Source organism: Maniola hyperantus, chromosome 15 (assembly GCF_902806685.2).
Source record: "Maniola hyperantus chromosome 15, iAphHyp1.2, whole genome shotgun sequence".
NCBI lineage: Eukaryota > Metazoa > Arthropoda > Insecta > Lepidoptera > Nymphalidae > Maniola > Maniola hyperantus.
The window spans coordinates 10,223,825-10,249,563 of record NC_048550.1 but is presented as its reverse complement, the minus strand read 5'-3'; the positions used below and the strand labels follow the sequence as shown (position 1 = coordinate 10,249,563).

At 40.0% G+C, this 25,739-nt stretch overlaps 1 protein-coding gene and 1 long non-coding RNA gene across 2 annotated transcripts in view; one reads left to right on the top strand and one right to left on the bottom strand.

Moving 5' to 3' along the window:
* The window catches only part of LOC138403373 (uncharacterized), a 606,611-nt gene that overhangs the window by 97,062 nt on the left and 483,810 nt on the right, over positions 1–25,739 (top strand). The window lies entirely within an intron of this gene.
* On the bottom strand, positions 9,297–10,543 carry LOC138403368 (uncharacterized). Its single transcript, XM_069503665.1, has 2 exons — positions 9,698–10,543; positions 9,297–9,602 (listed from the first exon to the last, which is right to left on the bottom strand). The coding sequence occupies exons 1-2, from the start codon at positions 10,522–10,524 to the stop codon at positions 9,512–9,514; spliced, it is 918 nt and encodes a 305-aa protein (XP_069359766.1). The 5' UTR covers positions 10,525–10,543; the 3' UTR covers positions 9,297–9,511.

Sequence of the window (25,739 nt, the reverse complement as noted above, 5' to 3'; positions counted from 1 at the left end):
GATTTATACAATTAATATAGCGCTGTCTCGTTTTAACAGTGTCTTAAGTCTGAGCAAAGTTTAAGCACGTCCTAAAGATTTCCGCAATAGTGTTCTCCGAGGCATGGGACAGGGAGTTGAGTATGGGTAGGTAAGTGTGGATTTGAACCAAAAAATATTTTTCAGCAACAAATTTGAGTGAAAATAAACAAGTAAACGAAAAGCATACCGATACACTTGTTTATTTCAATTTTCACGAAGTATACACAGTAGGTTCATACAAACGATGTTTTTACAAGGCCGAGTTTCATTCAGCACGTATCCACTATCGACTTTACTAGTTTGCGGTAGCCATATTTGTTTGCTTTGTTTACAGCCTCGAAGCGTCACTTCCTTTGAGATTTAGTTTACATTGGACATTTAATGGAATCGGTTGCACAACTCGGTTAGGCTGTGAAGTGGTTACCTAGGCTGCTTACTTACGTATAGACGGCGATATTCTCCCGTATATAGTAACAAGACTAGAGCTATAGAGACATATAATATAGCTGTAGCGGTTTTTTTAAGTCGTAAATGCTGCGCAGACTCCATTAAGTAAGTGTTTCCTGAAATGAAACCCGACTAAAATCTGGTCAAGTCAGCTAGTATATATACTGATTTAAAGCATCGTTTGACTGCCTTGTTGATTGTTTGTCTGTTTCATTTTCACAGCTCATTCTTTTAATCGATTTTGAGGTACAGACTTCCAGAATGGACATAGGCTAGGTACTTTTTATTCAGGAAAATCAGAATTCTCGCGGTATTTTTAACGCGAGAATTCTTCGCGCTTCTTCTCGCGCTTCGCGCTTCTTCTCGCGCTTCGGGAATTTCCCAGAGGCTTCAATTTTACGTAAGTTCACTTTTGGCACAGAAGTCGTGGCTGTGAGTTTTCTTTTACTGCGGCTCGTACGATCTTCCTTCAGCGATTTCTTTTGATGGCATTACATGTACATACAGAGACAGGTGTATTTGTTGTAGAACGATTAATTTGTCTGTGTGGGTCGGTAGGGCTGATGTCTGAGCACACCAGTGGATATCTGAGCGAAGCCAATCAAGCGCGATAAGGATAACGTTGTACGTAACATCTGTCCTTCTCGCTCACATGAAATATGGTTTAGTTTATTTAGCTATTGGTATTTAGGTTTATTATACACCACCTCCCATTGTCCATTTGTTCGTTTTCTCCCTAGCGTTAAGGTTGTCTGGGAGAGATCGCTATTTAGCGATAAGATCGCCTTTTTGTACCTACTTTTTAAGATTTCTTTTTGTAACGTGTCATTTGTGTTTTTATGGTGCAATAAAGTATATACATACATACATACATGAAAATAAGGTAAGAACAGAGTTGGATCATGGTGGCTTTGGGAGATAACAGGTAATAAAAGTATAAAAATCTTACGTCAAAATATGAATAGAATAGTATTAGAAATCACGTCATGCATTGAAAAACACGACTTTTTTAATACTATTCTAAAGGAAATATGAAAAAATAGACTTTATACTTTGGACGTAACATTTATTGTTAAGATTTTCACGTTTACGTTGTGACTGCACCATGTTTTTTCTTATTGAAAATATATCTCGTTTCTCTAGACTCTAGAGTGAGTAATTTCCTGAAGGAAGTACGCTTCCTAGAACTCGCTCCAGAGGCTTTGTTAGGAACAGTTGTGTATTGATTGAGTCACAGAGATTGAGTAGGTACAGTACACGGCAGGAAATAATGTACATCGGCCTTTAGAATGTATCATTTCGGCTTTGTAGACCGCATACTGTACACGTTATTCGATTTACAGTTGTAAGTACATACTCATCTCAAGAAAAAATCTAGATAAAGTCATAAAAACTGATACGGTCTTTTTTTATTACTACGAAGTTTGTTTTAGGATTCCGTACCCTAAGGGTGCCCAGTCCACGCCTCCGCTGTCTGTCCGTCCATCCGTCCGTCTGTCTGTCTGTCTGTCTAGCACACGTAAGGGGAAGAATCCGAAAAAAAAAATGTGTTCATGAACAAATGATTAGTATTGTCAACTTTCAAAGTAAGATTAAGTAGGGTGGGGATATGAAAGGGCTTTACCTGTACATTCTAAAACAGATTTTTATTTATTTTTTATGCTGAACAGTGAATTTATCGTACAAAATCTCAAAAACTGTAGTATGACTCTGACTGACTTAAACTTGGACGGTATTTTTTTATATAATTTACAAAAAATAAAAGTTCGCTTGTATGTTTTTTTTACCTACACAAGTTTGTAAATAAGGCACACAATCAATATCAATTTATAAAATCCTCGGATTCGGAAAGAAAGAGGAATAGAGACTAATGGGTGAAGTTGGTACGTGGTAGAATAGCTAAATACTGTCATTAGACATTTTATTTGTCTGTAGTACAGACTAGGTACAGACTACGATTGTGTTTAGGTATACCTACTCAAGTCGTGATAGCCTAGTGGTTACAAAATAAGAAATTCAATATCACTCGCTTTAACGGTAAAAGAAAACATCGCGAGGAAACGTGCATGCCTGCGAGTTCTCCATAATGTTCTCAAAGGTGCGTGAAGTCTGCCAATCTGCACTTGGCCCGCTTAATGGACTATGGCCAAGCCCTTCTCATAATGAGAGGAGTCAGGAGACCCGTGCTCTGTAGTGAGCCAGCTATGGGTTGATCATGATGACTCATGCTTGAAATGTTAAGATCTAAGAGTAGGTACAATTCTTAAAATACCGGACAAATGCGAGTCAGACTACTATCGTACAAGAATAGTAACACTTTTTTAATGGCGGCCATTTAGAAATTATTATTATTTGATATTATAGCGACAATACCTACACATTCTGTGAAAATTTCAATTCTCTACCCATGTAGAGAAATTTTCACAGATACGGTTCACGAGATACAACCGACGTTAGAGACGTTGTAGTGCATAATGTGTGCATAAATATACGAGCACTTTCTATTCCTTCACTTTCATAATCCAGTGGGGCGGTAATCTAACACGAGTGTAGAATGATCAGGCACAGGACCAATGACTTATAGGCTGAAACCTATAGAGCGTACTTTGACTTTGCTCAGACTTAAGTCTTAGTTAAAAAGAGACAGATTTATACAATTAATATAGCGCTGTCTCGTTTTAACAGTGTCTTAAGTCTGAGCAAAGTTTAAGCACGTCCTAAAGATTTCCGCAATAGTGTTCTCCGAGGCATGGGACAGGGAGTTGAGTATGGGTAGGTAAGTGTGGATTTGAACCAAAAAATATTTTTCAGCAACAAATTTGAGTGAAAATAAACAAGTAAACGAAAAGCATACCGATACACTTGTTTATTTCAATTTTCACGAAGTATACACAGTAGGTTCATACAAACGATGTTTTTACAAGGCCGAGTTTCATTCAGCACGTATCCACTATCGACTTTACTAGTTTGCGGTAGCCATATTTGTTTGCTTTGTTTACAGCCTCGAAGCGTCACTTCCTTTGAGATTTAGTTTACATTGGACATTTAATGGAATCGGTTGCACAACTCGGTTAGGCTGTGAAGTGGTTACCTAGGCTGCTTACTTACGTATAGACGGCGATATTCTCCCGTATATAGTAACAAGACTAGAGCTATAGAGACATATAATATAGCTGTAGCGGTTTTTTTAAGTCGTAAATGCTGCGCAGACTCCATTAAGTAAGTGTTTCCTGAAATGAAACCCGACTAAAATCTGGTCAAGTCAGCTAGTATATATACTGATTTAAAGCATCGTTTGACTGCCTTGTTGATTGTTTGTCTGTTTCATTTTCACAGCTCATTCTTTTAATCGATTTTGAGGTACAGACTTCCAGAATGGACATAGGCTAGGTACTTTTTATTCAGGAAAATCAGAATTCTCGCGGTATTTTTAACCGACTTCCAAAAAGGAGGTGGTTCTCAACTCAGCCCGTTTTTTTATGTATGTAGGTACATAGATTTTTTCGAGGTTTCTGGTTGATTTAAAAAAAACCTTAATCTATGCATACGAAATTGCAGGCATTGTCTAGTTATGATAATATTTTATTATGATTCCCGGGGAGATTTTTCTTAGTCTGTATATTATTCTAAGAATACTTGGTTACTTTTTTTATGGAGGGCTTACATAACTTCTCTTTCGTCATTTCCGATTACCCGCTGTCAAACATCATAATATAGTGGATTTGCCTTCGCCCTTCTGTTACTTTCAGTCGAAAGATTCTGAAGCTCTATTGGATGATCCAACAACACATAAGTACCTATTGGCCATCTTACTCAGTCTTTCAAGAAATATTATACTAGCTGATGCCCGCGACTTCATACGCGTTGATTTAGGATTTCAAAAATCCCGTGGGAACTCTTTAATTTTTAGGGATAAAAAGTAGCCTATGTCACTTTCCAGGTCTTTACCCATGCAAAAAATCACATTGATCCGTTGCTCCGTTGCGACGTAATTGAAGGACAACCCAACAAACAAACACACTTTCGCATTTATAATAGGTAGTGACACCATAAGACTTACTAGATGCGCTTACTAGATATTTGCTAGGTATGTAATTTTTCCGCGTGAATTTAGGTTTTCAAAACATCGTAAGATTTTTGATATTTTGGGATAAAAAGTAAATAAAAAAATGTAACTAAAAGCCACAATTTGCAATACAATGTACGACTAAAATGTAAAAGTTTACGTTTTGCTACGAGAATTCCTGATATTTTGCACAAAACTACAACACGGGATAACGCTAACGAGGCAGCACAACACGTAAAGCCTTTGTTAGGACGATGTTCTCCTGCGAAAATAGTTCAACTGAAACTGGAGATATAGAAATTAATTTGTCAGCCAGTCAACTATTTTAGTTTTTTTTTCAATCTTAATTTTTAGCCGGGGCTTTATCACTTCGCGATTATATCGCCCCCATAGACAAATTAACATTTTTATTCCGTTTGCCATGGAGACCCTGGGGCCATGGAGTCTCAGTAATTTTTTTTTACAAGACATTTAACCGCGATTAATAGCCTCATCTGGTGACAGAGGGGCTGGCTTATTTTTTGCGCAACGGATCAGCCTGGCTGTCCAGCGCGGAAATGCAGCCAGCATTCTTGACACCATTCCGTGGGCATGATTTGTATAGTACATAATTAGATAAGACTAGTTTTAAGTTTTATTGTAATATTTTCAAACACAAAACTACATTATTTATGCGGAAAAGAAAAGAAAAACAACAATATATTAAAACTTAATCACTTGAAAATTCCATGCCCAAGCTATTTTTATAATTACCACATGAGTAAAACCGGGGCGGGTCAGTTAGTTATTATTATTATTATCATATATTATTTGCTCTCACGCCCGTGTACAAAATAGATACATATAAAAGCCAAAAAGTTTATAATATACTTACATACATAACAATAAATAAACCTACATAAACATTACATACATACATATTTGTACCGGGCGGAGGATTACACCCCGGCAGGGGAGACCAAACGGCCGGGGGTCAGGGCGACAGGTGAAGAAATCGGCGGACTATCCTAGCCGAGTCCAGCAAGACCGCTTTTTGCATCCTGGCTGCGAGCGAACTGCCACGGAACCCCAGTCACCTCAGATGTTGAGCGAGGCTGACTGGGATCAACCCATTCGCAGATATGACGATTGGGATGATTTCAGTGGACTCCACATGCCACATGTCGGAAACCTCGTGAGCCAGATCGAGATACTTGCGCTTTTTCTCCGTCTCAGCTCTCACGAGGTTCTCGTCATACGGAATGGTGATGTCCACCAAAAACACCCTCGACTGTGCCCGGTCCACCACCACGATGTCAGGCTTATTCGCTAGAATAGTCCTGTCCGTGATGATGGACCGGTCCCAATAGAGCCGGACTCCGTCGCGCTCGAGTACCGGCACCGGTGTGTACTTGTAATACGGCAGCCTCTCATCCAGGAGACCGTACTTCAGAGCAAGCTCTTGGTGAAGGATTTTGGCTGCTTGGTTGTGTCTGTGCAGATAGGTACTCAGTGTTGGCAAGCGCTGAGCATCCCGAAAGCACATGTCTGAGTGACTCGCCGGGATGGCGACAAGCTCGACAGATGTCATGAGTGCCATCCTTCAGAATGTACTTTCGGTAGTTCCGCGTCTTGACCACCTGATCTTGTATCGCACAGACAAAACCCTCGGTTTCCCCGAAGAGGTCACCAAAGCGCAACCACTGCACGGACGCTTTTTTATCTACGTGTGGCTCATTAAGAGCTTTAAAAAAGCGTCCGTGCAGCTCCTTCTCCCTCCATACGGCCTCCCGGTCAGAGGTGCTAAGTACCACCGGTTTCTGCCACTCGGTTTGGGCTAAGGATAGTGGGGTGAGTCCTTTATCACATTCTATGACCTCTCTATGCATGGGGGACCCCCTCATCGTCTCAAAGTAGGTTCTGAGGTTGGCTATCTCCCGGTTATGCATGGTCTTGACGCTCAATACGCCTCGACCACCACACTTCCGGGGGATATACAACCTCATCACAGACGATTTTGGGTGGTGCATGCGATAAAGAGTCATAGTTGTGCGGACTTTTCTGTCCAGGGCGTCAAGTTCGGTCTGAGTCCATCTGAGCACGCCAAAGGTGTACATGAGAACGGGCATGACCCAGCCGTTATAAGCTCGGATTTTATTGGCGCCTGACAAATAACTTTTACAGATTTTTGTCAGACGGCCAAAAAAGGCCTCGCAAACAGACTGTTTCACGTCCGTCTCTTTTACCCCTAGCGACTGTGACATGCCCAGATACCGGTATGACTCAGCTTCAGAGAGGGTTCTGATGGTGGACGGCTCGAGACTCATCTCAGCCGAATGAGTTACCTGTCCCCTTTCCACATGCATGACCGCACACTTGTCCAGCCCAAGCTCCATCCTGATGGAATTGCTAAAGTCAGTGGTGACATTCAGCAGCTCCTGCAGGCGGGTGGCATTGGGTGCCAGCAGTTTGAGGTCATCCATGTAGAGAAGGTGAGGCACTTTTGTCCCTCCTCTCCGAAACTGAAAGCCTGTCCCCGAACCCTCCAGCAAAGTGCTGAGTGGGTTCAGAGACAGACAGAACCAAAGCGGGCTCAGACAATCACCCTGGAAGATACCCCTTCCTATCCTTATCCGGTCATCGGCATCCGCCAGCCGCTCGCCATGGAGACACAGAATCGTACTCCACTGCCCCATGCATTCTCCGAGGAAGTCTCGAACTGTACCATCGACTTTGTACAGCTCAAGGACCCTCAGGAGCCATGAATGGGGCACCGAGTCGAATGCCTTTCTGTAGTCGATCCAGGCGGCGGAGAAATTCCGACGGTTGCGTTTGACCAGTTGGCCCGCAACGGAGTCGATGAGAAGGAGCTCCTTAGTACCACGACTACCGCCCCGACATCCGTTTTGAGCCCCAGATATGATGTTATTCTCGTCCACGTGACGGGAGATCTTGAGGCTCAAAACAGATGTCAGTGTCTTATAGATGGTAGTAAGACACGTAATAGGACGGTACTTAGCCGGATCAGTGGTATCGGTGGACTTTGGAGCTAAATGAGTGATCCCGGTAGTGAAAAGGCTCGGGAGTGTCCTCTGCTCGAGAGCCTCTTGAAATTGTCGAGCCAAGGTCGCATGGCAAACCGAAAAAACCTTCAGCCAGTAGTGATGTAGTCCGTCGGGTCCCGGGCTTTTCCAATTCGGGGCCCGCCTTACTGCACCAGCTACATCCTCCGTAGAGATGGCGATCGGGTTCATCGGCTCTATTGAGGCACATGCTTCCTCTATCGCCTCAATCCAAGGGCCCTCCTCATGCTCTACCTCCCTCGACCACACACCCCGCCAAAAAGTGACGAGGTCGGCCGGGTCCGGTCGCTGAGAGGTAGAGCAGACTGCTGGGCACTCCAGTCTCTTGTAGAACCTTTTCTGATCACTCAAGAAGAGGCGATTTTGCTGAAATCGCTCGACTCTTTCCGAGTATCGTCGGATGCGGTTCCCCCATGCAGCGATTTTCTGCTTCAGGTCGTCAATGCGCTCTGTTAGCTTTTGCGCAATATCGGGCTGGTCCAGCCTGACCCCACACCCGTTAAACGCAATTCCAACAGAGCGCACAATCCTTGGCCTAGTGTTGCCCGACCTGAAGCTTTGCAGTCTGCCAATGAGGACTCTGGCCAGAGTGATACGGCGTTCTATTCTCTTCTTCCAGGCCGGTTCCGCACTGCGCCTTGCAGCAGCAGCACGCCCCGGTCCCGGAGTCTTGGCACCGATAAATCGGTGCACGGCGAGCGCCGCGCCGAAGAGGATAGAAGCCGTATCACTCAGGCCAGTGCTGCTTTCCAGATGTTGAGGCAGCATTTTGTTTATGGCCTCAATGACATCCCGCGTCGCTACATTTAGCGTGAGTCGGGAGAGCCGCGGACGACTCTCTAGAGGAGCGCTCCGGATTTCAGAAATCGCCTCTTCTAGAATCCCTCTCATCCGCTCTATATCCAGGGAGACTGTTTCTTCGGTGCCATCCTCCACAGGCAAATCTTGTGAGATGGTATTCGTCTCTTCAGGGGCAAGCACCGCCTGGGAGTCGATTTGCTCTGTGGTTGGTGCTGACACTTCTGGAACAGCCTCACGTCGCAATCGTTCGAGCTCGGTAGCGTTAAAGATGTTCGAACGCTGAATATACCGAGCCCGGTCTGCCAGGTTTTGTTCCGTGACAGTTAAGTTCGGCTCGAGCAGCAGGAACTCGCGGTACATTGCCGCCCGGTAGCCAGTCCGTCCGGTTTCCCCCCCTGTCGCCCTGTAGTACGCACGCATGACATTCTCGTTCATGAGAGACGTCCATCTCATGCGGCGCACTCCACCAGCGGCGGGCGCCGAAGATTGGGCCCTGGCGGACCCTGTCGGAGCCAAGCCATCTGGTGGGGATGATGGATGTGTCGACCGGCTAGGTGGTGGTGCCGGTCGACTGGTGGTACTGGCGGCCCGTATGCTGCTACGCCCAGCGCCAGCTCCAGGCGCGCCCTGGCGACCCCCAGGTAGCGGCCCTATTCGCACATTCCTTAATTTGTTTTCCATCATCATAAAAAAAAGGGGGGGGTGAGTGGTGGATACATCACTCGGGGTCCACTCAGATCCCCGAAGAGGCTGTTTCTATGGCCAGCACGCCAGATTTCGGGGAACTTGGCTGACAATAATCAGCTCCCCGATTCCCTAAGTCGCCTCTTACGACACCCACGGGATGAGAAGGGGTGGCAACATTCTCCTCTGCCGGTGCCACACGGCCATTATTATTATTATTATTATATATCATTTGCTCTCACGCCCGTGTACAAAATAGATACATATAAAAGCCAAAAAAGTTTATAATATACTTACATACATAAAAATAAATAAACCTACATAAACATTACATACATACATATTTGTACCGGGCGGAGGGTTACACCCCGGCAGGGGAGACCAAACGGCCGGGGGTCAGGGCGACAGGTGAAGAAATCGGCGGACTATCCTAGCCGAGTCCAGCAAGACCGCTTTTTGCATCCTGGCTGCGAGCGAACTGCCACGGAACCCCAGTCGCCTCAGATGTTGAGCGAGGCTGACTGGGATCAACCCATTCGCAGATATGACGATTGGGATGATTTCAGTGGACTCCACATGCCACATGTCGGAAACCTCGTGAGCCAGATCGAGATACTTGCGCTTTTTCTCCGTCTCAGCTCTCACGAGGTTCTCGTCATACGGAATGGTGATGTCCACCAAAAACACCCTCGACTGTGCCCGGTCCACCACCACGATGTCAGGCTTATTCGCTAGAATAGTCCTGTCCGTGATGATGGACCGGTCCCAATAGAGCCGGACTCCGTCGCGCTCGAGTACCGGCACCGGTGTGTACTTGTAATACGGCAGCCTCTCATCCAGGAGACCGTACTTCAGAGCAAGCTCTTGGTGAAGGATTTTGGCTGCTTGGTTGTGTCTGTGCAGATACTCAGTGTTGGCAAGCGCTGAGCATCCCGAAAGCACATGTCTGAGTGACTCGCCGGGATGGCGACAAGCTCGACAGATGTCGTGAGTGCCATCCTTCAGAATGTACTTTCGGTAGTTCCGCGTCTTGACCACCTGATCTTGTATCGCACAGACAAAACCCTCGGTTTCCCCGAAGAGGTCACCAAAGCGCAACCACTGCACAGACGCTTTTTTATCTACGTGTGGGTCATTAAGAGCTTTAAAAAAGCGTCCGTGCAGCTCCTTCTCCCTCCATACGGCCTCCCGGTCAGAGGTGCTAAGTACCACCGGTTTCTGCCACTCGGTTTGGGCTAAGGCTAGTGGGGTGAGTCCTTTATCACATTCTATGACCTCTCTATGCATGGGGGACCCCCTCATCGTCTCAAAGTAGGTTCTGAGGTTGGCTATCTCCCGGTTATGCATGGTCTTGACGCTCAATACGCCTCGACCACCACACTTCCGGGGGATATACAACCTCATCACAGACGATTTTGGGTGGTGCATGCGATAAAGAGTCATAGTTGTGCGGACTTTTCTGTCCAGGGCGTCTTATTATTATTATTATTATTATTATTATTATTATTATTATTATTATAATATAATTATTATTATTATTATTATTATAAAAATATTTAAAGGAAACGTTTCCAAGAAAATTTAAATAAATCTAAATTTTCGAAATAAAATAACACCAATGCAATACCCGGATATCAAGGCTCAGAATAAATAAACTCCTCAACAAAGCTTTCTTCGCTGTTGTTCGGGGACCCGGCTGGGTAAATACAATAACAAATTGCCTCGCAATTGCTCAAGAGAAAGACGAGCATGAAAATGTACTAAACAAGATATTTTTATTTTACCAAATATATAAGGTTCTGTACCTCAAAAGGAAAAACGGAACCCTTATAGCATTTGATTCCGCGCGTTGTCGCTCGCGACTTTGTCCGCATGGATTTGGGCTTTTAAATATCTCAAGGGATCTCTTCTGGGATAAAAAGTAGCCTATATCCGTCTATCAGATGTACCTAAGCTATCTCTGTATCGTTGTTCACGTAGGATTAGGTTTTTTGAAAATCCCGTAAGAACTCTTCGTTTCCCGGGCCAAAAAGTAGCCTATAACTATTCCAAAGAAAAGATGTAAGATGTCTCTGTACCAAACGGTTAAATCAGTTACCGGAGTTTAAAACGGAGGGGCCGTGAAAAGCTAGCAGATTGAGCAGCAGATAGATAGACTGACAGATACACTTTCGCATTTATTGTATTAGAGATTTTTATAGATTATGGGAATATATTGATTATGGAAACATAGATGATGGTTTGGAAGCCTCGTAGCTCTAGTTTTAAGTTTGCGTAATTATCACCACTATATCTTACAAATCCAACATCTGATTATCAAAAAGAGTAATTTATTACCTATTTTGAAAAAATTATTTGACTTTGACTTTGATATCGATGTACGTGCCAGTAGGTTCGTTTGTAAAAAATACATTCTGATGTAAATAAATAAACTGTCTCTTGAAAGTGAAGTGTTGAAGAAAGCATTACGACTGACTGTCAGACAACCTCGACTCGGATATCCAGCTGTAGTTTTAACATAAGCTCCTGTTTTATTCCCGACGAAGCTTCCTTGCCGGTTGTTTGGATGAAATGTAAATTTACTTACAAATTGCTTCACAATTGCGGTGGTGAAGACCGACCCGTATGCAACAAAATATGTTTTGAATTATGTAAGATATTGTCCTAGTATTACTTCTGTAATAGAACTTGCGCTTTTGTGCCTGTTTGTTAGTAAAAACTATAAAAGGACGTGCTATCATCATCATCAGCATCAAACCGTCGCAGATGCACTTCTGAGCTCGGGTTTCCTTTCAGAATAGTCCACCACGCTGGCCGATTGTAGATTAGACGCCTAGTACTTAAGATTTCGAGGGTCCGGAGTATGATCACAGGCACCATAGTATTATTATTCATATAGAAATATTATACCACGAGTTCTCCATAATGTTTTCAAATATGTGTAAATTTTGCCAATCCGCACTTGGCCAGCATGGTAGACTATGGCCAAATCCTTCTCATTCTGAGAGGAAACCTGTGCTCAGTAGTATGCCGGTAATGAGTTGACGATGATGATGATGATACCTACTATGCCGGTAAATTAATTTCATCCTATAGCATGATTCGAAGGCTTGTAAAAATAGCCTTTTTATTATGAGAAGCTAAGCTAAAACTTGTACAATGTGATATTCTTGCAGATTTTTCAAAAGACAAGCTTTGATTAATGGCTGCTGCGTCAATGAAGGGTGCTAGTGGACTGTGTCGGCCACGGATGATAAATTGCGGCTCACAATATGCTAGAGTCACTCGAATTCTTTAAGACTTTTGTTTACAAAGGTAAGTTAGTATAATTTTTTTGAAGCACCAGTTCTGATGATGCCGGTGAAATCATTTGCGTGGGTTTAGGATTTTTTGAATCCCGTGGAAACCCGTTGATTCCCCGGGACAAAAAGTAGCTTATGTCTGTCCCCGAGATGCAAGCTATCACTGTATCAATTTTTTTCAAATTGATTAACCGGATGGATAAAAAGGTATACATTTTTTCGCTGCAAATATTTTTAAGATTAATGATATAAATGAATGAATGAAGATAAAATACACAACAAGATAAAATAGTACTAAAGTTACAGCAAAATAATTTTTCGTTTCAATTTCCGGTAACCCAGTAACTGGCATGGCGAAGCTCAAGGCTCGGTTGTCCGGAGATTTAGCCAACCCTAAAATATTTATTCTTTTCATCCCTGGCAACACGGAACGGAAAACACTTAGAATTTAAAAAAAACTATATTCTACACGGAAGAAGTATTTATTTATTTTATTTAAAAAAATGGAAACAATATTGGGTTTTTCAAACTCGTAAGCGCTTCACGACTTGTCTGAGCACTGCACATTCATCAAAGATACAAAATATCTTTTCTATCTTTTTTATCTTTTCGTGCCCATCATCTCGCGACAAGATAAAATACACAACAAGATAAAATAGTAATAAAGTTACAGCAAAATACTTTTTCGTTTCAATTTCCGGTAACCCGGTAACAGGCGCAGCGGGGCTCAAGGCCGGGTTAGCCGGAGATTTAGCTAACCCTAAAATATACTGTCGATGTCACGAAATATTGTTTGCTGTACAAGAGTAGAAATTTTGTGAAACGCAAGCTTACACGGGCTTTGGTTTTAGTGGATTTAATATTTTTAAACACTCGACTTGGTAAGCTTTGAAACAATCCATTCTGTCCAACAGCCCATCTATATTCCATATTAATATTATAAATGCGAAAGTGTGTCTGTCTGTCTGTCTGTGTCTCTGCTAGTTTTTCACGGCCCATCCGTTTAACCGATTTCAATGAAATTTGGCACAGAGTTAGCTTGCATCCCGGGGAACATAGCCTACTTTTTATCCCGGAAAATCAAAGTTCCCAAACACACTTTCGCATTTATAATAAGGTTACTGAAATAAGGGTATTAATATTATTTAATTGCTTTTCGGAAGCTCGATGGCGCGATTGAAACGCTTCGATCCGCACACATGCAAATTCCACACCCTATGGGCACCTACGGAACACTAACATGGTAAAGGCAGTAGGTATACGAAATATGCTGAATACAGAGTGGCAAGGACTCTAATTTACGCTTGAAAAACTTGTGCTTTAATCAAAAGAGGTAGAGGCATTATGAGGTGAGAATTTTGAAAAACCAGTAGGTATCTCAGCTTTCCACTTTAAGAAGACGTGGTACTAGACAAAATCAAAACAATTCGCCCGACCTTATTTCCATTGCAACTCGACTCGCAAAGGCAGCCATCTGCCACGTTACGTATGCATCCACCTTTATATTCTGAGTGTAACTCGCACTGACGTGTTTATTTCCCTGGCGTATTCATACCAGTGCCTCGTGTCTTGTCTCTTTGAATTTTTCACGTTGCTCATACGTGCAGGTTCCTTTGATCATTTTAGTTTCTAGTAATGACATTTTTGCTTATGATATTTTGCTCTAAGTACTTATATGTTCTTTTTGTGAACGTAATACCGACATGAAACGTACCTCACGTTATTATAAAACTAGACAGACAAGTGGCAATACCTAGTCTGTTATCTTTTCAAAATAATTGATAGTATTTTTTAGAAAGAAGGAAGAAAGAAAATGCATTTATTTTTTGTTGGTGTCACAGATAAAAAAAAGTACAAATGTAACATTTTCATCTGTGACACCACCCCCAACGGGGTGCTGCATAATGTCTTGTATCATATGCGTTAACACGCATAAGATGCAGGACGCTTAGAATGTGTGAAATAGGTTGGTTGTGATACATTTTTGACACTATTTCAGGCTGCTCACTGAAGCTTTAATTTTTTTAGTAAAAAAAATCTTCCCTTTACTTTGCTGAAATATTGTCTTTTTTGTAGAAATTGCCACAGTTAATTATGCTCGCTAAGCAGCCCAAGTATAATAATTAGTGTTAACAAAATATTTCCATTACGGATTTTGTATTGACAAAGCGTTGAAAAACCTCGAAACAGCGCTGTCGCATAAATTATACTAAGATGCAGACACCATAAAACAAACTAACAAAAGAAGAATAAGCACATTGTGTGAACTTCTAGAAGACCGACAACATCTTTGAAGAGATGAAAAATGTTTAAATTAGTCCGTAAAATCATTCAGTATGAAAATGAACCGTTTGAGTCAAAACAGGTCTTGGTAAGCTGGGGTTTTTTTTATAAAAACCAAGCTTTCAGTATTACGACCCCAAGCCAGATCTTCATTCACTTTGTGGTTATCAGCGTTAGCAATCGCTTTCATTAAATGAAAAACGATTGAAAAACATCATGTTTATATCAAAGCCCGACTGCAGCTAAAGAACTATTTTAAAATGTACTTCAATCCATTTTAGCTCTGAAAGCGAAATATTTAAACAAGTAAAAGCAATTTTAAATGCGTTAAAAACGCTTGAAACCGTTTTAATTTATTCTCATGCGCCATTTTATAACGTCAATTTTCATTATGGTTCTCTACTTAGGTGGAGTATTTAATATTTTATTTATAAACCTTTAAAAATATCAACAAAATGAAATGCGCGATCTTTTTCACAATGTTTTCAGTAAAAATGTGTGGGGATGAATACTGTAGAAAAAAGTTTTGAAAGCCTTTTAGCCCAAAAGTAACTATGGAACGCACATGCAAACTGTGGAATCAAATCCTTTCGGCTGTGTTTCCACTAGATTTCAACATGGGGCTACAAGGGGCGGATCAACAAATTCCTGAAAAGCGGTAACGTATTGCCGGTTGTTCTATCTGCAAATGTTCATAGGCAGCGGTAATCGCTTTATTTCAGGTGACCCACTTGCTCTATTCCTCACTATCGAAGTCAAAGTCAAAGTCAAATCATATATTCAAAGTAGGTACTCCTTTGATAGTCAGTTGTTAGATTTGTATTGATGATTATATCACTACCCATATTGCGAATTATAAATGCGAAAGTGTGTTTGTTAATAATTGTATGTTACTTTATTAACGTCGCAATGGAGCATCGGACGAACGTGAACTTTTTCATGGGTTGTGTACATAGTTACTGAGTACTTAGAGAGTGATATAGGTTATTTTTTATCCCGGAAAATCAAATAGTTCCCGCAGGATTTTTGAAAACCTAAATCCACGGCTCGGGCATCAGCTAGTTTACGTACAAAAAACCAGCCAAGTGCGAGTCAGACTCGCGCACTGAGGGTTCCGTACTACAATCGTATTTTATCGACATTTTGCACGATAAATCAAAAATTATTTTGCCTAAAAATAAATCAAAATCTGTTTTAGAATGTACAGGTAAAACCCTTTCATATTATACCCCACTTGGTATAGCAATCTTAAAAGTCGAAAATAGCAATATTTGTTCATGAACACATTTTAATTTTTTTCTTGTGATGTAACCACAAATTCACGGTTTTCAGATTTTTCCCCGAATTTCTGCTATAAGACCTACCTACATGCCAAATTTCATGATTCTAGGTCAACGGGAAGTACACTGTAGGTTTCTTGACAGACCGACAGACAGACAGACAGACAGACAACAAAGGGATCCTATAAGGGTTCCGTTTTTCCTTTTGAGGTACGGAACCCTAAAAAGATTTCCTAACAGAGGTGCGCAATTTATTTCACGCTAAACACTAATCCTGAAATAAACTTGTTAAACACGGATCGATTGAAACTTTTTCTGGGGATGTACGACCATTTTAGTGGTATTCCTGTAGTCACTGAACATTGGGAACTTTTTCATTTACGCTTACGGACGCCGACTGAATAATATATGAGGCGGCTCAGAGCTATAGAAAATCCATTCAAATTTAAGGAATTTTTACGCTCTCCAACTGAATTAATGATGTCTTGCTTTAAAAGGTTTCAGTTAAGTTCATTTCAAAATAGAATTTTTCACGTGAAACGAATAAATATTTAATTTCTGCTGAGCCTTACCTAATAGTATAGGTACTTTCTCTCTCCTCAATACTTATAATTATATATGAATATTTTCAGTACAATTATTATTATAGTCACAGTCAATAATAATAATAATTTGCGAAGTTTATACCTATCTACTGGTTATACTACTTACCTAGTCTAAAAATGATACGCCCTACCCACGACCAACCCATAGCCGGTTCACTACAGAGCGCAAGTCTCCTCTCAGTATGAGACTTCGTACTTATGCTTAATGCAAATTATTTCAACATACTAAGCTTTAAGTTACCATCGCCAACACCTCGGGTGTTTTAGCACGATAAAAAAGTGAAAATACCACTCTCAGTAAATAAAGGGTATACTTTATTTGCTGTTGGCAGTGAATAGATGTCAAGCATCGCGCACTTGGCATGTCAGGGGACAATGTGTCCCGCGAAAAGGGGCACGAAATAATGTCCCTATTTTTGAGAAAAATGAGGACGCCAGCTGTTCTTACCTCTTTACACGGTTAGTGTGTTTGTTAACTTAACATTTACAGCAATTATTTATCATTCATTTATCATCATCATGATCAATCCATCGCCGGCTCACTACAGAGCATGGGTCTCCTCTCAGAGTGAGAATGGTTAGGCAATAGTGGCCAAGTGCGGATTGGTAGACTTCACACACCTTTGAGAACATTATGGAGAACTCTCACGCATGCAGGTTTCCTAACGATGTTTTCCTTCGCCGTTAAAGCAAGTGATATTTAAAATTACTTAACACTTGTGAAATGTAATATTTATTGCTAAAAGCGAAGATTTATTGCTAAAAGAGAGGAAAATGATACTATGTCATCTGGGTCACTTAATAAATTATAATTTAATTACCGACGAAAATAATTACGATTTAAAAAAAAAATTGTTTTAGCATTCTTCGCAATATTTTACGTTTAAATGGGACGCATTAACATTAATTGTGTTATTTACTGCCTTTTTTCAACATAATTACGTTCATTTTTGTCTCACAAAGTTTTAATAATAATTAGTAGGAGTAGGCAGTTTTATGGTCCACAAAGACAGAGAACTCATGTCCACTATCACGAAAAGCTGCTTTCTTTGCTTTGAAAGCTGGCTTTCTTTGGACATTTACAAAGAGGAGCCCAATTCTCATTTCCAAAATTAGTTTTGGAAGGAAGAATTGAAGGCAAAAGGGCTCCAGGCCACCAATGACTCAAATGGTTGGACAATATAAGGGGGTGGACAGGGCTTAGTTACCCAAAGTTAAAAGAGGCGGACCGCTGGACCGATGACCTGAAGAAGGTGGTGGGGAGCGGTTGGATGAGGAAGGCGGAGGACCGTGTTTGGTGGCGCGCTCTTGGAAAGGCCTATGTCCAGCAGTGGACGCAAACAGGCTGATGGATTGGCTTGGATTGGATTGGAAAAGAGGTGGCTTTAAATAGAGAAGCTTTTCGCATGGTGACCTCCGAACTTCGTCTCGAAGAAGGCACGTGATGATGATGATAAGGATGATGATGACAACAATGCAAAGTCATACATTTTATTTTCACTTTCAAAACACCAATTATATTTACCTGCTGAACGCTTAAATGCTGATTCTAGTTGTAAAATATCCCATCTCTTTGTAAAAAAATTCAATTTCGCTATCCTAATATACGATCAAAAGACGTAGGTCGGTAAAAGCTGAGAAAATACCAAAAAGCTAATGGGTGGCCAGTGAATTTGCCCGCGGCGGAGCGTTCCAACTTTACTTTACGTTCATTTGTAACTTCCATTAGTCGACAGAAAGAGCTGAATACTCGTTACTTTGTGTACCACAGTTATTTAGGACTCTAATTGAAGAGTGGTTAACAAATTACGCCACTAACTTTTAGTACTGCTACCATTGACTTATATATTACTAGAGGATGCCCGCGACTACGTCCGCGTGGATTTAGGTTTTTTGAAAATCCCGTGGGAACTCTGATTTTCCGGGATGATAAGTTGCGTATGTCAATTTCCGAGATGCAAGCTGTACCAAATTTCGTCAAAATCGGTTGAACGGTTGAGCCGTGAAAGGCTAACAGACAGACAGACAGACACACTTTCACAATTATTACAATATTAGTATGGATATGGATTTCGTATGGACAGGGCCATTGAACAAACAAAATGGCACCGACTAAGTGGTGCTTTAGCACCAATGCAACCTCAGTGACGTCTGGATTTCAAACAGGTCGTTCATTAGTATCTATGAGGTGGCGCTGATTTATTTGGTTCCATAACCGTGAAAAATTTTGTTCGCTTGGGCATATCTTGTCATTAAATATCGATGACAGCTGCTACGGTATTACATTAATTATTTTCCTTCTATAAATTGCCTCTTTTAAATTTTGGTTTTTTCTAATGCTTTTAAAGAAAAGACTATAAGACACTTTCATATTATTATCAAACGGTCAAGGTAAGGGGACAGATGGGACGATGTTTTGATGAAACAGAAATAGTGCAGTTTTGTTTTATTCAAATAAACTTTATTAAAAATACTTTTACAAATAGTGCTTTTGAATCATCATGTGAATCTACCATTGGTTTTGATTGTCTTTTCTACAGAAAATAAACCATTAAAATACTCGGCATTTGCAACACAAACATTAGAATGCTCTTTTCATACAATTCACCAGTTTTTGCCTTTTTATAAGTACCTAATTGCGGTCTTGGGCAGTGCTGGAGCGTGTTGCGAGACAAAATTGCGTTTTTTAACCCGACTACGGCAAAGCTAAAAGGAATGGTTATGATTTTGGTAGTATATGTATGTATGTATGTCTGTATCTATGTGCGTTGCACTGTAGCAGCTAAACTAATGGGCTAATTTAGATAAATAAGATGTCAATTGATTCGTTGTTCTGGTCCGGGTGACATATGCTACATGTAATACGAACAAAATCGATCTGACGGATGTTACATCCAAAAAGTATGGGTCTTTAAAAAAAATTTTTTTTGCTATTGTATCGAGTGGGATGTTGAATGAAAGAGAAAAAAATACTGAGTTCATTAATATAAATAATGTAGTATACTATTAAAATATACCAAGCGACAGAAACCCAATTTTTCAGCGTTTATTAAGACGATCGTAGTCTGGTTTTAGTTTTCAACTTTATCTTGTATCATTTACGTAATCTTTGATTGTGTTTTAGAAATCAAGGTTTACCAACTTTAGACCAACATACCACATACTTACACCATAAGTTACACCTTAGGTAACTTAACTATGGTGGTACAAAACCTGACTTACGCATCCCACATTTCTTTTATTTTATGATCTAAAACCGGCCAAGTGCGAGTCAGGCTCGCGCAATGAGGGTTTCGTACTACAGTCGTATTTTTTCGACATTTTGCACGATAATTCAAAAACTATGATGCATAAAAATAAATAAAAATCTGTTTTAGAATGTACAGGAGAAGACCTTTCATATGATACCCCACTTGATATAGTCACTCACTTTGAAAGTTAAAATAACTAATTATTAGTGAATGACCAGAATTTTTTTTTTGTGTGATCTAACCCTAAATTCGCGGTTTCAGATTTTTCCCCAAATGTCAGCTATAAGATCTACCAACCTGCCAAATTTCATGATTCTAAGTCAACGGGAAGTACCCCGTAGGTTTCTTGACAGGCAGACAGACAGACAGACAGACAGACAGACAGACAACAAAGTGATCCTATAAGGGTTCCGTTTTTCCTTTTCAGGTACGGAACCCTAACTGGTTTAATACTGTTAATAAATTATGTACTTAACTCATTACATTTATGGCAATGACTGATAACTTTCATAAAATTGCGTAATAATATATTAATATCGAAACAGGTAATTCCTAATTAAGTATACCTACTATTGTGTTAAATACGAAAAAGGAATTTCTAATCAACAAAACTATTACAACCTCTTTCAATGAAAGCGATTCGATAACAAAATGAGCTATTTCGATGATTCAAAATCGATGTTCGTAAATTGTTGAATGAATACATGTAGTTTATTACACACACACAATACATCTGAGTTGGAGTTATGTCATCAGCATCAATACATTCGCCCATTCAAATAAAATGTTCATTCGAAAATACATTTCACGATATTTGATAACGGATACCTATTCTGTTTAGCACAAAGGGTCAGTCATCAAAGAGCTAAATACTAAATTTTAGTTGCGATTAATATTTTAACTGAGTAGTTAGGTGCATATATCAGAAAATGGCTGTATTAATTTGATTTCTATGTGAACCACTGATGCATGGTTTCAACTGGTATAGGTTTGTATAGTAGCAAATTAAACTAGTTGACGATTCAAAAGCACTTGTAAAAGTTTACTTGAATAAAAATATATTCTATTCTAAAGTATAGGGGTAGGGTGACCTCTAGTTAATAAGTATGGGTTATTTCAGCTATACTCACATATTTAGTCGACGTAAGCCCGAATAGTTTAGAATAGTAGTTCACAGGGACTCAGCTCGCTACGCGTCGCGGTTGAGACCTACCTACCTACATACCAATGGCGTGCACAGGGTTTGAAGCCAGGGTAGGCATTAGCTAGGTAGGAACCTGTTTACTGGCAGGTCATAATGAAAAATATGCATTGAGCTATTACAACTGGGGTAAGCAGTGCATTCATGCCTCTATGACCTGCACGCCACTGCTACATACATATATTGGAAATGACTCACGATAGTTTAAACGCTAAAAATGACTACTAGTTATTACGCATTATATGATTCACGAAAATATTTCATTTCCTATCCCGTGGAAATTGCAAAAATCTGGCCTCTATCGTTGTCTAGTTTATAAAAGGAACATCTGTGCTTTATCAGACCAACTGGGCAACTTTTACTTTATATGTGTCTTGAACTATTATCTAGAAAAATAATAATTAAAATTAAATGGTTCTCATACCTTGCGTCATTTAATTAAAGAACAGTTTAAAGCACAATCAGCTGCCTGAGCTTAAAGTAACCTCGTGCTGCTTTTGAATGAAAAAGCCGCGAGTAAACGTTGTCGCACTGATTGTGCTTGGGTTGCTGTACACTAAATTGTCATTGTTAGGCATTAGGCAAGTCAAGCAAACGACAGCGGCGTCTGTTATGATTAATGGCGCGGTCGTTAGCGGCGACTGCGAGTGGCACGAGTCGACGCGCTGTCTTTATTTTGTGCTAACTGTGATCATCATTCGCCGACAGCTGGCGCTGTTTTCATCAAATCTGGCGCGGTACTTATGTAGATGAAACGTACACTACTGTAGAGATTTTTCATTTTTAGAGTTCCGTACCAAAAAGGTAAAAAATGGAACCCTGGTGGGACTTTGTCTGTCTGTCACAGCCGATTATTTCAAAGAAAGCAGATATGCGCACATTAATAGTACAGTACGCGGTCGAAAGTAATGCACATCGGCCTTTAGAATGATATTTCGGCTTTGTAGAGCGTTGTCTCTGTCACACATACCTATATGACGTTTTGTCGGTCTCAACGACAGAGACGATGCTCTACAAATCTGCTGTCGCCTTCTAAAGGTCGATGTAAGTACATCACTTTCTGCCGCGTACACTCTTACACTACTCTATCCCAAACATTTGGTTCTAAGAAAATAAGTTCCGGAAACTTCACAAATAAGTACACAACTACACACACATATTCTTTACTACAGTGAACTAGAGTGAGGGGATTCTCGCGATGTGTTAAATACATATCAGGCTATACCTACTGCATCATCTCTTACCATCAGGTGAGATTGCAGTCAAGGGGAAATCGAAGAAAAATAGGCTGTTCATAGGCCTAGCATTGACATCGGATAGTACCTACTACTACCTAATGTCAAATGTAGGAACTTTTGACGCTTGCCAGTGACGTCGAAGCCTCAATTTACAAGTTCGTCGTGAGATCTGCCTTTACTCATGTATCCAACAATCGCCATCGTATGGATCAGATTGAGTTCCAAATTCAAAACTAAAAATCATGGTTATGATATGGAATGGACATCTACGATGAAAGTATCTACAGGTCGAGATGGCAATCGGGGTATGAGGCGGGAAGACGCCTCGCGCACCCACATGTCACTTGTGCTATCACGCACCGGGTTAACGCGAGGGTCTGTGCGGGTGTACGGGGCATCCCCACCCCGATCGCCATCTCGACCTGTTGCGTACTATAGATTTGAAGAGATTAGAATATGAAAGTTATATTATAATTCGATATTAAGCTAACCATTTATCCATACAAAGTATAAAATTAAATATACCTAGTACAAATGACATTTCTCCTTTTTAGGGCTTACCGCTTACCACATGAAGGTAAAACCATTGTTTGTTTTATCTCGGAAACAATTTTGCGGTCAAGTAAAAACAGTTTTACAAGAGTATTTTTATTTAACTTTTTATATAGAATTTTTTTAAACATTTTATATAGCTTGTAATATGTAAAAGTTTAAACAAACATATAAATGAAATTATTTATTTACAAGAAACATTGTACCTACAAAAATATTAATATTAATGCAATATAATATTACTATTGCAGAATTTTACGTTTTCCATAGTTACCTATTTGATCCTTGAAACGATATTATAATTTGGTTAAAAATAAATACTTACTTATAGATTATAGGTATATGAATCTACGCAAATACTTAACAAAATTAGGTAATTGCCTGTCTGTGATTTTGAAATGAAAATTTATTATAGACTTCTTTCGATCCAAAACATTTTAGGTTGATTTGACTAAAATGTAGAAAATGTAAAGTCTTGATTTGACTCAAATTTATATGTAGAAAATATATGTATTGCTTGTAATAAATTCAGCAGCTGCGAGTATCACTTAGTTTTATATAACAGCTTAATCTACGGATCATTGGGAGTGTGACTCTGAATAATAAACGAGGTTTAGTAGCTGATCTAGATAATCTGGAAACTTTGCCAGGATCAGAACAATTGTAATTACGAAGTGATCAATGTGACTGTGGTGGTTTATGCCTACGACTTAATGGAAATTATATTTTTAGGGTTCCGTACCTAAAAAGGAAAAACGGATCCCTTATAGGATCACTTTGTTGTCTGTCTGTCTAAAAAATACAACTCTAGTACGGAACCCTCGTTGCGCGAGCCTGACTCGTACTTGGCCGGGTTTTTTTAATTTATAGACTAGCGCTTGGCTGTGATCAGACCTGGTGGCAAGTGATGATGCAGCCTAAGATGGAAGAAGAAGACGCTCTTACCTAGAAGATGCCCATTCACTCTTGACTTGAAGGTACCCATATTATAATTGGAGGGGTAAACTTATGCTGGAAGGGATTTCTGATTAAATTTAGTAGATTAGATATTATACAAGGGCTAAATTCCATAGATCAACGTCTTATTTACGACGTTTACGAAACCAATTTGCATAATGAGAGCCATTTAAGATAAATGGTGAATTTCGTCCAACATATTGGAGGGTTGGAGAAAAATGGCTTCGGCACCGCGCCCTGAAAACTGTGTGCCCTTTAATTTGCATCGCATCAACGTTAGAGGCCTTATTGTGAGGGTCGTAAGGGCGAATTTGTATTGCGATTTATCATTTTTGAAATGGAAGTTGCTGGCGTGAATTGTGGGAGGGTTAGGTAAATATGTTATGTGCGTATGGAATTTATGATTGGACTACAATTTTTATGGTTTTTTGATAAAAATGTAAGTTATAGTCAAAAACTATTAACCGCTATATCAGGCAGGGGTCTAAATTATTTGATGTAAACTTCAAATTCTTGAATTTCAAGCTAAAACTATGACCTCATAGTACGTAATTAATTATCACTACTATATTATCTTACAAATTAACAATTTTGACCATCAGTTAGCGTAACATGATACCTATTCTGAATAAATAATTTAACTTTGACTTTGACCTATCCTACAGGTGAAAAACAACATCTTGAGGAAATCTTCATGATTGAGAGTTTTCCATAATGTCCTCAAAAGTGTGTGAATCTGATAGAGAAGAGACTTTTCTCATTCTGCGAGGATTCCTGTGCTCAGTAGTGAGCTGGCGATGGGTTGATGATGACCTATCCAAACATTTAAACGGATAAATTGATTGACTGACTGACTGATTAATTATATCAACACACAGCTTAAACTACCGGACGGATCAGGCTGGGCATGCAGATTGCTATTATGACGTTGACAGCAGCTCAAAAAGGATTTTGAACTCCTATGATGTGGTAAAATAGGTATTGGAAATTTGTGTAGTCCACGCAGACGAGGTCACGGGAAAAGCTAGTTTTTAGTAAAATAAATCTTGTTAAAGAAAATTCAGCTTTTAAAAGCTGCCTTCTTAAAATATATTAGTTACAGCACGCTCGATCATAAGTCAAAGGACGTCGTTTTTCAATCGCGTCCCAAGCGAGCGATGGATCCGTTGACACGGTTAATTTATCTTGTAACAACTGCACCAATCTGGGCGTTATTTTATAAGAGCTATTCCCAGTATCAAGCGCTTTTATCAAATATCAATTGGAAAACGATTTTGGCAATAGAATTTTTTTAAAGTGATTGGAATTCGTAGTTTTGAATAAAAACTGGGTTCATTTACAAAACACCTAGTACATAACGTTTAAAAAAACTATTTTTAGGTAAGGATAAATTTCAATAGCTGGTATTTTGAGTGCACCTACAATTTTGGGCTGTATCTTTAACGCCTAAATTGTCAAGTGTCATAATACGTACATATGTATATTGAGATATTATATTTTTATAATTCTCACGGGTTTAATTTGACTAAACCTGTGGGCGGGTTTCGGGCGTTCGGGCGGGCAAGAGGGCGGGCGGGCAGGCAGGCAGGCAGCAAAGTGATCCTATAAGGGTTCCGTTTTTCCTATTGAGGTACGGGACCCTAATAAGGAGGGGTTCCTCGTAACGCCAAAAACGCAAAATACCAAAATAACGTGGCAGAAATTTGGTCGGTCGGGTAGGGATGCCTATCTGAATTCTAAACATAATTATCGCCAATTTTTATTTCATTTCTAGTCGAATGGTATTTCTTATTAAAAAAACACAAAAAACAAAACCACCAAACATTTAATTTATTTCGACCTCTAAGAGGTATTTTATAATTGAAATGTTTGCCGAAAAAAAATTCTAACTAGGAAAATTTTCAATATTATTTCATTACCGTAAATTTATTCAGGGAGAATTCTCTTGAAATTAATATAAAAATGATTGCTTTTAAGGCTATCGATCGA